Source organism: Zalophus californianus, chromosome X (assembly GCF_009762305.2).
Source record: "Zalophus californianus isolate mZalCal1 chromosome X, mZalCal1.pri.v2, whole genome shotgun sequence".
Taxonomy (NCBI): Eukaryota; Metazoa; Chordata; class Mammalia; order Carnivora; family Otariidae; genus Zalophus; species Zalophus californianus.
The window spans coordinates 122,449,152-122,465,754 of NC_045612.1; the positions used below are offsets into that span (position 1 = coordinate 122,449,152).

General features: G+C 46.4%; 1 protein-coding gene across 4 annotated transcripts in view; it reads right to left on the bottom strand.

Annotated features, from left to right (window-relative positions):
- Nucleotides 1-9,825: 9,825 nt before the first annotated feature.
- The window catches only part of WWC3 (WWC family member 3), a 117,863-nt gene continuing 111,085 nt past the window's right edge, over nucleotides 9,826-16,603 (bottom strand). For 3 of the 4 annotated variants that reach the window (XM_027608037.2, XM_027608038.2, XM_027608040.2), the window contains 3 exons: nucleotides 14,875-15,102; nucleotides 14,297-14,424; nucleotides 9,826-12,680 (listed from right to left, as the gene is read on the bottom strand). In XM_027608037.2, coding sequence (XP_027463838.1) covers nucleotides 12,614-12,680; nucleotides 14,297-14,424; nucleotides 14,875-15,102 — 423 coding nt within the window. In that variant the 3' untranslated portion in view covers nucleotides 9,826-12,613. Of the gene's footprint in view, nucleotides 12,681-14,296; nucleotides 14,425-14,874; nucleotides 15,103-15,194; nucleotides 15,564-16,603 lie in introns of those variants that run through there. The other variant, XM_035725538.1, reaches the window with a different exon arrangement.

Consider the following 16,603-nt stretch of genomic DNA (forward strand, 5'->3'; position numbering starts at 1 on the left):
TTTGTCAATTCTTCACAGATTTATGGTTTCTTTGTCTAAAAGGCGTAAAAGCTGCCAGCTTTGCTACTTCTTGGAGTCTCCTATTTCTACGGGCTCCCATACGCACACAGTTACATTTGTTTTTCTCCTGTTAATCTGTCTTCTGTCGATTTCATTATTAGACCGGCCAAAGAACCCAGAGGGAAAACTTTCCTGCCTCTACCATGTACTATATTTTTACCTACACGAATACCGTTATACATGAACGTAGAAAACAATTAGGTAGCAAACCCACTGAAGTCTCAACCAACACTGGAATTTCACTGGCTGGTGGGATTAGGGGTGTTTCACATTTTTCTTCCTTTTAGCTTAGTTATATGTCCTAATTTTTCTACGATTACTGTGTATTACTTTTGTAACAAGAAACAGTTACTGCTTGTTTTCTTGAAAGCGCTACAGTAGACGAGATGATCATGGAATAAACAATTTTGGCTGCTTTTTAATGCAGATTTCATTACTCGAAGATTCTCACATCTTAACTGCAAAACCCCGAGGGAACAATTCCTAGTCATCCTAGATTATTCTGCTCATGAAAATCTTCAGGAAAGAAGATGCCAACCAAAAACTGGTGGTAATGTTTACTCGTCCGCTGGTCAGTCTCAATTTCTCTTCCACAGAAATTCCTTTCTTACTCTGCTCCGTGTGGAGATAGAAAGCTAGTCCTTACCCAGCCTTCACGAAAACAGTTCTCCAGGTACTTGTGTAGCAGTCTCTGAGCTTCTATCTTCAGTAGCGCTACTGGCATCTAGTGGCGAGAGGCCGGAGGTGCGGCTCGACCGCCCACGGCGCGCAGGGCGGCGCCGCGGAGAAGGTGCAGGCCCCAGCGTCCCTAATGCAGAGGTGGGGAAACCCTGGCTTGAGGTTCCTTGTCAAGTATGATTTGATGCCAAAAAGGTTCCGTTTCCCAGCCATTTTTTAGAGTTCACCGTTGCAGGGGTGCCTGGGGGGCTCAGTCGGTGAAGTGCCTGCCTTCGGCTCAGGTCGTGATCCCTGCCCACTGGGGAGCCCGCTTCTCCCTCTGCCTACCTCCCTCTCTCTCTCACACACAAATAAATAAATAAAATCTTAAAAAAAAAAAAAAAAAGAGGAGAGGGAAAAGTGACTGGTGTAGACTCTAAGTACACGCAATCCTGCCCCTCCTGGGCTTTCTGAGCTGTGGTCGTAGACCCCGGCGGGCGCCCAAAAGCTGCAAATGTGGGCCATGTTACCGGACATCCATCGAAAGGGGTAACCTTGAATGATGTGACAAACCACAGCTTTAAAAGCCCTCTGTGCTTTTGCAACAGAGCTGTTGTCAGGGAAGTGGTCATTCTGGGAAGCCTGAGAGAAGACCCCGGGTAGCACTAAGGGCTAAGAGAATCCTTGCTTCCCCTGAGAATTCACGAGGCTGCTTCCCCTCAGACAATAAAGACTGTGTAGCTAGCAGTGTGGGCTTTTTTTCTCCTTGGGTGCCAGGAACCTCAGATTGTGCTCAGACAATTCAATAGGACCGGCCCCTCAAGTTGGCATCTGTACAGCGGCGTGCTGGCCAAGTTCAAGAAGGCAGCTCTGTAAGGCTGCGGATGGGCGGGGGGAGCCCCGATTTGCAGCGTCTGCAGATTACAGTGGCCAAAGTTCTCCCACCACGGCTGGCTTCCAGCTACGGAGGGTGCACCTGGAGAGTGAGATAGTATCTGCACACTTCCTATGGAGGCGATACAAGGAAGCTGTTTCATTGCGCCTGGGCAGGGGACAGCTTTTCCCACCCAGGACCTGATCTTCGAGAAAAGCTGTCACTTGTCCCAGTGCTTTAGATTGGATATATGAATTTTATAAAATTGTACTGCTTCAATATGGAAGCCACTAAGCCACGAGGTGCTGTTTACATTTAAATTACTTTAAAGTCATAAAATTTAGGGGCGCCTGGGTGGCTCAGTCGTTAAGCGTCTGCCTTCAGCTCAGGTCATGATCCTGGGGTCCTGGGATCGAGCCCCGCATCGGGCTCCCTGCTCAGCAGGGAGTCGGCTTCTCCCCCTGCCCCTGCTGCTCCCCCTGCTCGTGCTCGCTCGCTCTCTCTCCTTCTCTCTCTGTCAAATAAATAAAAATCTTTAAAATAAATAAATAAATCCTTAAAAAAATTTAAAAGTCAGTTCCTCAGTCCCCTTAGCCACATGTCAAGTGCCCGATAGCCACACGCACGAATGGCTACACCATTTTAGCACAGATATAGAACAATTTCATCATCACAGATAGTTCTATTAGTGCTGTAAAGCATTTCTTTTAAACCGATTCCATTGCAATAAGACAATTTATGTTTATTACCCGGGGGATTCGGCCTGTAATTGCAGGGTAGGAAAAGCAATCTGGCCAGAGCGTCTGTTTGTGGGAAGGATGGAAAAGCACGGATTCCAGAAGGCCCTGTGCCTCTAGCCACAGGTCCCGGGCAAGAGGGTTCCACATGCCACAAGATGTGCAGCCTCTGCCTTCGGACTTCACTAGGGGCCAGCAAATCTTGTTCCAAAGTGAGGAGAGTGCCTGGTCCCTGCTTCAAAGCAAAAATTGCGATGCATGACAAGAGCACGCACATTAGAACAAAGCGTTTCCGTGGTCAGGTAATGACCCTCCCAAAGGTGTTCACACGCTGATTCCATATGTCACCTCACATGGCAAAAGGGACTTGGCAGGTGTGGTTAGGTTAAGGCTGCTGAGGTGGGAGATGATCCTGGCTGGTGGGGGGAGGGGCCCAATGTCATCACAAAGGTCCTTACAAGAGGGAGGCCGGAGGGACGGAGTCAGAGAAGGAGATATGCCAACAGAAGCAGAAGTCAGAGACGTGGAGCTTGAGACGCTACACTGCTGGCCTGGAAGGTGGAGGGAGGGGCCAGGAGCCAACAAATACAAGTGGCCTCGAGCAGCTGGGAAAAGCAAGGAAACAGATTCTCCCCTAGAGCCTCTAGAAGGAACGCAGCCTTCAGATTTCTGACCTCCATCCAGAACTGTAAGAGAATAAATCTGTGTTGCTTTAGCCACTAAGTTTATGGACATTTGTTACAGCAGCGGTAGGTACCTAATAGAGGCTTGACTCACTGATTCGCCCGGTTCATACTGATTGAACACCCAGGCTGCACGCCGCCCCGGGAGCAATGCTTTGGACTGACCCAGTGCCTCTGCCCTCAGAGTTTACAGTCTCTGGGGAGATAGGCAGGAAATGAGCCTTTCCCATCGACAGTAGGCAGCGCTCTAACGAGACAAGTCCCGGGTGATGGGGAAACACAGTGTTAGGGGCCAAACTGTGTCCCCCCAAATTCACATGCTGGAGCCCACCCCAGTACCTTAGAATGTGAGTGTATTTGGAGATAAGGTCTTTAAAGAGGTGATGTACATTAAAATGAGTTCATTAGGTTGAGCCCTAACCCAATGACTGGCGCCCTTATGCGAAGAGGAAGAAATAGCAGGGCTGCAGGCACAGGGGGGCGGCCGTGGGAAGAGGTGGCAAGAGGACGGCCGTCTGTAAGTCAAGGAGAGAGACCTCAGAAGAACACAACCCCGGCAGGCACCTTGATCTTGGACTTCTTCTTTGTGGCAATGTATTATGGCAGCCTTACAAAATTAATATCCTATGTATGTACGTATAAATCAATCCATTTCTAAACCCTAATTATGCAGAATGTACTGCTTTTCATGGAAACGTTCACAAAAACTGACTATGGAGGGGCACCTGGGTGGCTCGGTCGGTTAAGCGTCTGACTCTTGCTTTCAGCTCAGGTCGTGATCTCAGGGTCAGGAGATCGAGTCCCGTATTGGGCTCTGTGCTCAGCAGGGAGTCTGCTGGAGTTCCTCTCTCTTCCTCTCCTTCTGCCTCCCCACCCCCCCATGCTCGCACACTCTCTCTCTCTAAATAAATCTTTAAAAAAAACCTATCATAGGCCATAAAGAAAACCTCAATAAATTACAAAGAATAAAAATAACACAAACAGGATTTTCTATTTCGCCACGAAAGTAGACATAAATAAAAATCCATCAAGACACTTGTATCTGGAAAAAAAATAGAAGACGTGTTAATAACACCTTTTGGGTCAAAGGGGAAATACAAAGCGAAATTATAGAACTTCTTAGTGATAATGATAATGAAAAAAAACTCAACAGATTAGTTGACAGAGAAGATGTATAGCACTAAATTGGTTTAGCATTATAAAACTTCAAATAAACACACCCAACTCAAACAACTACCCAAATAAGGCAACTAAGTAAGACGCAAGAAAACAAAGGATTCATAAAAACAAAAACAGTATTTCGTAAGACAGAAAAAACAATAGAACAAATGAACTAAAAACCTGGTTTTATTTATTTATTTATTTATAAGTCAGCTCTACGTCCAATCGTGGGGCTCAAACACACAACCCTGGAGATCAAGAGTTGCACATTCCACTGACTGAGCTAGCCAGAACCCAAGCTGGTTCTCTTTAAAAAAAAAAAAAAAAGTCCAAAAATAATCCAATAACCTAATCAAGGAAAAAGAAGGGTGAAAACACATATAGAACGTAGGAAATGCCAGAGGAAAAGAACCCTCTCGAAAGGAAGGCAGCGCCCCTCAAAACAATCCTGTGCACTCTTGACAAACGGGAAAACAGATGAAATGGGTCATTTTTAAGAAAAATACAACTCTACCGAAGTGGACCTCAAGGGACGGGTCTAAAAAGCTCAATTTCCACAGAAGAAATGAGTAAGTGATTTCAAGAGCGTGCCTGTGATAAAAAGCACAGAGCACACCCAAAAGGCTCCTCAGCAGAATGCTTCCAAACTTCCCCTCTCAGAGCCAAGAAAAAGAAAAACTTCCACATTTACTTTATTTTTTTTTAAAGATTTTATTTATTTATTTGACAGAGAGACAGCGAGAGAGGGAACACAAGCAGGAGGAGCAGGAGAGGGAGAAGCAGGCTTCCCGCGGAGCAGGGAGCCCGACGCCGGGCTCGATCCCATGACCTGAGCCAAAGGCAGACGCTTAACCGACTGAGCCGCCTAGGTGCCCCCCACATTTACTTTTATAGGGAACCGCACTGACCCTCAAGCCGGCAAAGACTGCACTAAAAAAAAAAAAAAAAAAAAAATTAGTGTAGCAAAGCAAAAATTATAAATACAATACTAGCAGACCAACTCCAAAGCACAGGAATGTGTATATATCATGACCAAATGGAGTTTATTTTACAAAAGGTCACTATTAGGAAATCCAGTAATACAATCAGTCATATTTTTAGAGCTAAGGAAAATCATATGATCATTTTAGTAGATGGAGGAGAGGGATTTGAAAAACCCAATACACATTCATGTTGAAAACACTCAAGAAAATAGAAATTCACAGGTTCGTCCTTTACGTCATAAATGTGTGTGTGAAACTCCCTTCCTGAAGCCAACATTTTATTTAATGGGGAAACACTAGTTTTTTCACTGAAGTCTGTAAAAAAGGTATATAGTCTTATATGCATAGTATTTATCTTATCTTTATTTTCGGTCTTTAATAAAATAGGCCAAAACCTCCCAAGAAATGCCTAAAATAGAAATGAGTAGAACCATAAAGCATTCCTGAAAGACACAAAATTTGTCTTGAACAAATGGAAATATGTGTAATACATTCTCAGATGAGAGGATTCAACATCATAAAGATACCAGCTCTCCCTACTTTGTAAAGTATTCTGGTAATGATTCCATCATTTCCCTCCACGCCTGGGGCTAGACGAGTTGATTATTAAGTCCATTTGGAAGAACAAATAAGCAAGAATAGCGGAGAAAATGCTGAAAAAAAGGGAAGAGGGACAGCCCTCACAGATAATGGAACATATCAAAAAGCTTCTATGATGAAAGCAGCCTCGCACACGTTTAGACGCCGCGGAGGTATCATTTCTCATCTCTGGAGTGGCAAGTGCTCAAATTGTGAAAACATTTCGCCGGTGACCTTGTGGGGAACCGTGCATACAGCGCTGGTGAGAACACAATATGGCACAGCCCCTACGAGAGGAATGTGGGGGTACCCAGCAAAAGCCCATGTGCCTTTACGCTTTGACCCACAGCTCGCACTTCTAGGGATCCCACAGAAACCCCGGCTAAAACAAGAAAAAATGTCTGCAGAAGGCTTTTCATTGCTGAATTATATTTTTAATACCAAAAAACCAGAAACACAGGTGGGTGATTGGATAATGTGCGCCGCGTGCAAAGGTAAACGGGAACGGAGGGGCCTGTAGGAGCCACTCTGGGGGGGTGTGGGGATCTGATGAATGTATCTGGCATGTGGAATGGATGGGAATTTGGGGGAGCCAGAAGGCAGATGGTAGTGGGTTGAATGGTGACCCTCTGAGAGGTCCCTCTTTAACCTGTGAACATGACCTTATTTGGAAAAACTGAGTCTTTGCAAAGGTAATTAAAGATCGTGAGTCGAGATGATCCAGGACCAGCCGGTGGGCCCTAAAGCCGATGACGCGTGTTCTTAGGAGATGAGGGAGGAGTAGGCAGAGAGGCCCAGAGAACGTGATGAAGATGGGGGCACACTGATGGCACGGCTCTACGGCCAGGAACGCCAAGGATGGCAGGTAGCCCCCAGATGCGGGAGGAGGCGGGGAGGACCCCTCCCCCCGACCCCCAGAGCCTTCAAAGGGAGCACGGCCCTGCTGACTCCTTGATCGCAGACTTCTGGACTCTAGAACTGTGAGAGAGGGAATTTCTGTTGTTTTTAAGCCACCAAGTTTGTGGTGAATTGTTATAGCAGCCAATACAGATGTCGGTGATCTCTGAGATAGGTCTTTAAGTGCAAAAAGCCAGGCCGGGCTGCGTGTTGGGTGTGCTGCTGTTTATCCGAGGGGGCAGGGAATACGAACACAGGTGTGGGCGTGCTTGCGTATATACACTCACAGGTACGTGTATGCACCTTCCCGCACATACGGCTCTGTATACGCTTACATATGCTTATGTATCGGCTTATAGTAAACAATGAACAATGCAAGGAAAAACAATATTCCCCAGTCACCTGTAAGGAAAAGGAAAAATGGGGTGGAAGGGCAAGAATAAAAACAATATACTTTGTTTTGTATATTTGTCTTTGGAACCATGTCAGTATTTTACATAATTATAAAATAAAATTGAAAATCCAAAATAAAGTGAAACACATGTGTACCCAAGTGATAGCCACACAGAATGGAAAGATTCCAACTTACTTTAAAACACCGTACATTTGAGTACATATTCCTAGTGAGATACACCTTAAAAACTAAAAGAACTGAGAGAAAAATGACAGTTTCCAGTAATTAGATTATTGGCCGTTGCGTTGGTTCTGTTATTCTGAAACCGGTGTGTGTGTGTGTGTGTGTGTGTGTGTGTGACATATGGGATAAAGTGAACGAGTAATTATGTGACATTGTCATCCCTTTATCCGGAAAAAAAAAGAAAAGAAAGAAAATATTATCTATTTAAAAGGCCTAAAAACAATGACCAGCCCAGTAGCAACTAGTATGAAGCCTCCCTGGAGAAATGCCCATTTCCAGGTCAGAAACGTGTGGTCATGCGGGCTAGCAAGCAAGCCAGCTTAGACCCCCGGGGGCACACAAAAAAGGACCCAGGAGCCAACCAGGAGAGGTTCCCCCCCCGCCAAAGACAGGAGAATTTAAGCATCAATAAGGACAACTCCAATGGATTAAAGCACACCATTTTTTTTTTTTAAAGATTTTATTTATGAGAGAGAGGGATAGAGAAGAGCCAGAGAGCACAAGCAGGGGGAGTGGGAGAGGGAGAGGCAGGCTCCCCGCTGAGCAGGGAGCCCGATGCGGGGCTTGATCCCGGGACCCTGCAATCATGACCCGAGCCGAAGGCAGACGCTTATTAACCATCTGCGCCACCCAGGTGCCCCAATAATTCATTATTTGCAAAACTGGTCAATAAAGAAACAAATTAAGCATCTATCTTGGTTTACCCAAACTGTACCACTAGGTAACCAAATAGATGGGTTTCTCTTTATAAAGGTATTTCAAAGTAAGTTTTAAAAAATTAATAGAATTAGAATATCATCACTGTGCAACCTTAGTGAGTTAATGGATCTAGGCATTGATTGCCAAGTTTCAAACATTAAAAAAAAAAAAGATATCGTAAGTCACCTGATGGGTGAACATAGGAATTCTCGCCACCCGTTCCCTGCCCCTCCCCCCAAAAAGGGAAGGAAATGAACTGGAATCGGATCAAGCTTCTAGATTCAACAACAGCTTCCCCCCCCCCCTCCAGTATTTATTCGTTGAGAACAGAATTCCCAGGAACGTGTTAAGCTCCACCGCAGGGAGCCGATCAGCAAAACCCAGAACACGGGAGGCTCTGAGAACATGCAGTCTTGTTTCTTCAACAAATTGCCCTGCTGTGTTACTATAGATCCTGTAGATTGAAGACAGACACAACTACACTGCGGGACCACGTCCCGCCTACACGGGTGGCCACGATCGAAGGGACACGTGGTGGTCAGGATGTGGAGAAATTGGAACCCTCGTGCATTGCTGGTGGGGATGGAAAATGGTGCAGCTGCTGTGGGCGAACAGCCTGGCAGCCCTTCAAAAGGTTAACCACAGAGTTACCGTCCGACCCAACAATCCCACCTTTAGGCCGAAGAGAAATGAAAACATACATCCACACAAAAACTTGAACATGAATGATGGTGGCAGCATTATTCATATCACCCAAAGAGTGGAAACAACCCAAATGTCCATCGACTGATGAACGCATACACAAAATGTGCTCTATCCACACAATGGAATATTCTTCAGCAATAACAAGGAATGAAGTCTTGCCACCAGCTACAACATGGATGAACCTGGAAAACCCAGCGCTGGAAGAAGGAAGCCCGACACAAAAGGCTACATATTGCTTGATTCCGTTTATATGCAATATCCAGGATAGACAAATCCACAGAGCCAGGGAACAGGTGAGTTGGTTGCCAGGGGTTGGGAGGGAGAATTGGGGGTGACTGTTGATGGGTCCGGGGTTTCCTTCTGGGGTGATGAGAAAGTTCTACAATTGATTGTAGTGACACCTGCATAATTACAAATATCCCCAAAACTGACAAATTACATGCTTTAAACAGGTGAACTATATGGTATGTGAATTCTATCTCAAGAGAACTGTTACCAAAAAAACCCCCATAGGCATAAAAAATCCCCATAAATATATATTTGGATTCTGTTCAGTGAAAAAATGACACATGAGACAGTTGGAAAAGTGAACCCTGGATATTTAACGACATTAGAAGTTATTAAATGTTAAAATGTGAGGATTCCGTGCATGCTTTTCTCTTTTAGCAATACATACTGAAAGTATTTACAGCTGAACTGAGAAGGTGTATGGGATTGGCTTTGAAACACAGGAAGGGAGACAGGTAGGGGTGTAGACCAAACAGTCAGCCATGACTGATCCATGTTGAGAGGGGGGAGGGCTGCATGTGTGTTCGTTTTACTATTCTACTCTTTATCTTTGTTTTTATGTTAAAAAAAAAAAGTAGTACTTCTAAAAAAAGATTTACTTAGAGAGAGATCACATGCACGGGGGATGGAGGGGTGGAGGCAGAGGGAGAGAGAGAATCCCAAACAGACTCCACACTGAGCACAAAGCCCAACACGGGGCTCGATCTCACGACCCTGAGACCATGACCCGAGCTAAAACCAAGAGTCAGACGGTTAACCGACTGAGCTACCCAGGAGGCCCGAAAAAACTGGTATGTTCTTATATATTTAAGTCCACGTAATTACATTTTTCTTAAAAAGAAAAATCACACATTTCCATTCTGTTCTTAAGGCAGGTTAGTTTAATTTTATAGAAGGAATACTTTCAAACAATACAAATGACACAATTAGGGAAGAGTGACAAAAACAGAGATGAATACTGATTATAACTTATTCCCACGACAGGAGGTTACTTATTTCAGCAGTGACAATTTAGTGATCGGATGACGTGAAGACCAAACTCCCTTTGACTCATTGCACTGCTTCTAAAGAATCCTGGTGGCGGACTTGGGATTGTCTCTGGGCCAGAAGTGCTGGTCAAACACGGCAGCTTTCTTATCCCAAAGCACGGTTATGGGCAAATTCAAACAGACGATGGAAACAGCCCTTCCGACAACAGGACTTCACTTTTCTGACGTGTGGGCTATTCGCTGGGGGGTGGCGGTCTTCACTAGAAAGAAGTTGCAAAACCAGGTCGGCAGAGAGAAGCCAATCATGGGACTTCTGTCTGCCCGCTGCCGGCTTGGCTGTGTCGCTGTCCACGGGCGCTGTCAGCCCGGCCGGCAAGCAGCACAGAACCCATCACCCTCTACCTCCCCCATCTGTCTGGCTTTTCTCTCCTGCTCACTCTGGTCCCATTTGGGTGCAAAGGCAGACCCTTGCAGGGAGGCGGGAGAAGTCAATTAGAAGTGGATCTGGTGGCAAATCCAAGTACTCCTCAGACTGCCACTGGAGTAGGGACTGTATGTGTTTCTGGTGGGGCAAAGAGCTTTTTTTTAAAACAAAACAAAACAAAACTCACACACACACAACCAAACTCTGGGGTGTGGGGGGCGGGGGAAGCACCCCAGACAGAAGCCTAGATCTACTGGGCAGTGAAGTTAATTGAAACCCCTGGGTGGAGGGCCTTCTGTATTGGCACAGTGGATGCCACCCCCCCCCCCCGCCCCATTGCTGCTAATAGGGGTCGGCAGAAAAGTTGCCTCGAGCCCCCATCCCACGCAGAGAGCGCTCCACGTGGCAGGTGCTAAGGAGCAGCCACCAGGCAACGGTTCCCGGGGACCTTTCTGTAGCCAGGGGGCAGGGCGCCTGAGAGGTGCATGATTTGCCCTCCACACGCCCAAGTCTGGTGGCAGTTCTTCTTTGGAGTTAAAGGTATCATCGGCTGGGGGCACAGAGGAGGCCTGCCATTGTCCTCACCTGCTTGGCAATGCGCTCTGCTGGGGGGGCCATTCTGGCAAGCTCTGGGACTTGGCGCATCTCTACCTCTGTTGGGGGTTACGTACCCAGAGAAATTAGCCAACAAGAAGCAGCGCGACTAGAGGCGGAAAGAGAAAGCCAGAGCTGTGTGCTGTGAGAGCACGGTGTCTTCAGTCCTCGCGCCAGGGACAAACCCCGTCTGTGACAGGCCCCGTGTCAATGAAACGCTTGTACAAAATTCAGTTTTAACAATGTAAAAAGGCAGGCAGGTTATACGAGGGGGCGGTTACAGACTAATGAGGAGAGAGAGAGAGACCCTGATTCAAGGTGGGCATTTCCCAGGGAGGGGCAGAAAGATCTAGGAAGAGAGTTCCGTCTTCTTGTACGGTTCGTGTGACCCCCTCGTTTCCTTGTCTGAGGCCTCGGAAGGGCGAGTGCATTTCATATATAATAAATAGGCGTTTGGCAAAATATTTAGATCATTTGACAATTTAAAAGAATATTGGTATATTTTTATTACATTTTATTACATAAAATTTTTTTCCCTCAAGAACTACTTCTAAGATTTCTTAGGAAATACTGGGTAGACTCCAGTATGGGGGGGGGGGGGGGCGGAGTTTGATTTAAATCAAATACTCTCCTGTCAGTGACTCACTGGGTAACTGCCGGTTACCCACGCATGCTTGCCTCCTTCCACAAACAAGCGCCTTCAAAGGCCATCACGTCTACGTTATAAGCGCTACGTCCATCCGTGGACTCAAGGATTCTCTGAAAACACGCGCTCCTAGTTCTCGTCACTTCCCTTCATGACAGAGTCATAGTGCAGGAGCTCCACGCTGCCTCGCTGGTCATGATCGGATGGGGCAGACTCAAAGCGGGGGCTGCCTGTGGTCTGGTGAGGGCAGGCAGTGTGGCCAGCCACGCTGGACCGGCAGGCTGAAGGCCGGGGGCCTGCCTCAGACTCCCAGTGAGCACACAAAGACGCACAAGACAACAGGAGAGGCTGTTGGTGCGCAGTCCGCGTGGGAGACAGCTCGGCAACGCACGCGTGGCAGGTGAGCGGCCCCTGGGGCCGCTGCGGGTGGGGTCAGAGGCGAACGCAGAGTGCGGAGTGTACAAGATACATGGTAAATACACATGTCGGAAACTGATACAAGTGACGAGTTCAGCAGAGTGTTTGCGTTTTGGGCGTCAGAAACAAAACCGGCCCCAAAGTTCCATTCTACTGCATGACAAATACTGAAGCACAAAATTTTAGTCTTAAAATACATCTTAAAGTCAGTATTTTCCTTCAAGGAAAAAAAAAGTACTATAAATAAATTACAATACAGTGAATTTGCCTGAACTCACTTTGTTTCTGTCTTCCAGCCTTTAAGTCAAATAAATCAGCGTAAAAACTGTACACTCTTAACACGATAGTTGATCTTTTATAAAATAACCTGTCTTCAGAGATGTCAATTTCACAACAAGGAAAAACCAAGCCCTGTTGCCGTCACTATTATAAAATATATATGTATAGATATATGTGTGTGTTTTTTACAAAGTGTGTATATTAATAGCTTTGCACAAATATTTTAAGGACAAATTTAGCTAGTCTAAGAACTTCATGAAAATAAACCAGGCAGATAAATACTTCATGTGTACAAAGCACTATATCAAACATCGTCGGCAGGCAGAGGAGGTACGTTAATCCTTGGTCTTGTAAAAAATGCTATCTTCTCCCTGGGATTGGAAAGAATTACAGGTTAGAAGTGGATATAAATGCAATGAAAGCTCTCCTATCAATGACAGCTTCTCTTACTCATACAAAAAAATTGAACTTCAATTCCTAACAACACATCTGTCTGGGTACGGATTCTCTGAATTTTAACAGACGTCAGGAAGCCCCACGAGGGCAAGGGTTTGTCTGCAGTGCCTGCCATATAGTGGGTGCTCTACAAATATTGGCTTTGTTAACGAATGAATATGAAAAGCTATACAAATGAAGGAGTTCTAAATCATGACTGAAGGAAGACAGTTACAGTGTTGTAGGTTCCTTTATGATGGGGATGTGAAAATTCAGGGTATAAAAAAAATTTAGGCTAAAAGACACGTATTATTCAGCCATAAAAAGGACCGAGGTTCTAACACACACTACAACACAGATGCACTTCGAACACATTATCCTAAGTCAAAGCAGCCAAGCACAAAAGATCACATGGTGCGCCCAGAACTGGCAAAGCCAGAGAGAGCGAAAGCGGCCTGGTGGGGGCCAGAGGCTGTGGGGACGGGGAAACGGGGAGTGGCTGCTTCATGGGGATGGGGTTTCCTTCTGGGGTGAAGGAATGTTCTGGAACTGGACAGGGGGGCGGTTCCACATCACTGTGACTACACTAAACGCCATGGAGTCACTCGCTCTATTGATTCATTTATTATTATTATTTTAAAGATTTCATTTATTTATTTGACAGAGAGAGACAGACAGCGAGAGAAGGAACACAAGCAGGGGGAGTGGGAGAGGGAGAGGTAGGCTTCCCGCCGAGAGCAGGGAGCCCGATGCGGGGCTCGATCCCAGGACCCTGGGACCGTGACCTGAGCCGAAGGCAGACGCTCAACCACTGAGCCACCCAGGAGCCCCGAGTCACTCACTTTAAAACAGTGACTTGTATGCCATGTGAATTTTGCCTCGATTTTTTAAAAAGTCAGACACAAAAGAATATAGACGTCGCTGTTAATTCTCCTCATACGAAAAACAAAAACAGGGAAAACTAACGTATGCCATTCAAATTCAAAACTGTGGTTATTCCGGTGTGGGAAATCAAGGTGGGGGGGGAGGCGCCGATAATGTTCAATTCTTGCCATGAGGAGTTGTGACGTCTCACCGAACTTTCATACGTACAAAACGCACGCTCTCCTGTATGTCTGTCATGCTTCAATAAAAAGTTAAGTAAAAAGGCAAAGGTGATACGCGTGAATATATATATGTAAACCACTGTGTTGTTCACAATAGCAAATATTTGGAAAGAAGGTTATAACATAGAGTAGTTGGGCAAATTATATCTTAGATGAAACATTACGGCCAAAAAAGACAACAGATTATGTGGAAACACAGGATATTTTTATTTAAAAAAAAGCAAAATGCAAACTCGGACCCACGTTATGATGACAAGCAGCATGAACAAAACCAGAACCAAAAAGGATCAAAAGAAGAGAAAGTCAAAATGCTAACAGCAGTGGGGATTCTGCTTTTATTCTGAACTGCCCGTGGGTTTTTTTAAATACTCACTTTACTTTTTATGACCACAAAGGTATGACAGTATAAAAGGGAAGCAAGGAAGTGGGCCTGCGGCCTTCCCTACCTGAAGGTCTGCACCTGGACGGGCTCTCTGCGCTTCTGCCCACGCAGCTGGCAGACCCCTCTGGAGGCCTTCTTCAGCATCTTCTCAGCTGCCTGTTCTTGATGGAAGTCAAGTTTGGTCTGTCTTGTCTGGAACGGCACCATTGGATGAATGAGACATTTTTACTTCTAGTTTTAAGGAAGAAGGAACAAAGCTACTCCCAGCCCTGGGCTCCCGAGGGGAGAAAAGCCTGCCCCATCCACACACACGCCTGCTACAGGGAATCTTCACAGGAGCTACTGGGGTCCTTGGGGTCATGCCTGGCAGACACCGGACCCAGAACATTCCACTACAAAGCAGAGGGTGGCCATGCCAGCAGGAGGGTCTGGGGATCCTTCCCTCCAGCAGCCCCCCAACCTGAGGCAGCTGTTGGTGCCACTGGGAACACCAGCTGCCGGGCCCACGGAGAGAGAAACCCAGCTCCTTCAGACGAGCACTCGGAGTGTTCACGGTACAGCTCCATCGTCATGACCAGGCGGGCCCAGGACGCCAGAGGGACTCCGTGGCAGGCCCCTCCAGGCAGGGCCCCGGCCTCTCACCTGCCTCTCTGCTTCCTTCAGCAGGCTCCGGAATCGCTCGTCCCGCAGCACCCAGTGGGGGAGGTCTGTCTGGCCCCGGTGCTGCGCGTCTTCTAAGCGCTGCCTCAGTTCACGCAGGGTGCAGATCTCCTCATTCAGCTGCCTCTGCCGCGTTCTGGAGGCCTGGAGATCCAGCTCCAGGTCCAGGGAGGTGCGGGCCATGAGCTCGGCCAGGGAGGACCTGCAGGGCTGCGGGAGACGGCAGCTGTGAGCACACACGCTGAGCCGGCACCGGGGCGCCGCGCAGCCAGCGAGCTCGGCCGCCTGCGAGGTCCTTCTGCAACGAAGGCGGACGGGTGTCTCTCTACACGTGGCCGGTGTCAAACAGATTTGGGCGAGATTAATAAGTCTCCAGTTCAATATCAAGTTAGTGACGCTAATGGTCTGCTTTAATGGTGACCCGTGCATTTGCAAAAGTGTGGAGAAAGAGACCATCCCATATGGAGCTGGTGGGGTCAAAAACGGGTATAATCTTACAAGTAAATAAATAAAAAATGGGTACAATCTTTCTGAAGTTCTACTTGACAATACACATCAAGCCACAAAATGTGCATTTTCTTTGGTTCTGAAATTTCATTTTGACTTGCCTTTGAAAGGCACTACTCACGACATGCAAAAGTGATCCAATTCAAGTTTAGGACAGAGAAAACCTAAATATATAACAAGAGAAAACGGATTAAGTGAATTATAAGGTCAGCATAAAATACAGCCACTGTAAAAAGTAGAAAAAATATATTGGAAAATCTTAAATGATCCATGGTATAAAGGGGGAAAAGCATGTCGTAAACCATCTGAGTACTTTTTGTTTAAGATTATACATTCACACACACAAGCTGTCAAAACCTCTCCTCCCCATATAAGCCTCAAGGAAGCAAACCTGCAAATGTTTAAGAAAAGTCCTAAGATGAGAGAAGGCTTCTTTGTGTGGCACTGAGAAAAGTATTTCCCATCCAACGGGAAACGACCTCAGGAAAGGCAGTTAGTGTAACACACACCAGCGTTGTTCAGTGGGCTGGAAAACTGTAGGCTTTTTACACGCACGTGACACTATTCTGCCCACGTACGGAACTGGAATGCAAAGATATGGTATGATTTAAGAAATACAAGTTCACTTAAAAGCACTGCTCAATTCATAGGAGAGCTCGGCGGTTCTCAACCAGGGATGGCTTGGGCCTCCAGGGGGCGCTAGGCAGTGTCTGGAGACACGTTTGGCCGTCAAGGGCGGGGGGGGGGGGGGGGGGGGGGGCGGCGGCGTGCAGGGCAGTCCCCACAACAGTGACCCAGTCCGAGGTGTCAACAGTGCTCTAAACACAGGCACCACACGGACAGCTGGATCCACTACTATCTCTTTAAAAGAATCTTAGCCTGAAAAAGACAAGGAACTACTCGCTTACAAACAGAAAGCAGCAAAACTCTGTAAAGTGACGCCGTGTGGAGAGAACACTCGGTGGGTAAAGTAAATGCAAGCAGCAGGAAAGGCCTTTGTAGAAGACTGCTCTATGCTGAAAAGCACCAATTTCTCAACTATACATACTCCCTCGTCAAAAGAGAACCTTTTTTATAGGTTGGTTGGCTGTTTGTTAATCTATTATATTTAAAAATGTAAAGATCATGAATTATCTTAGATCATGATGTTATCCTAGGAAATTAAGAGTGGTAACATTTTGACATTATATAGGCTTCTAAAAAT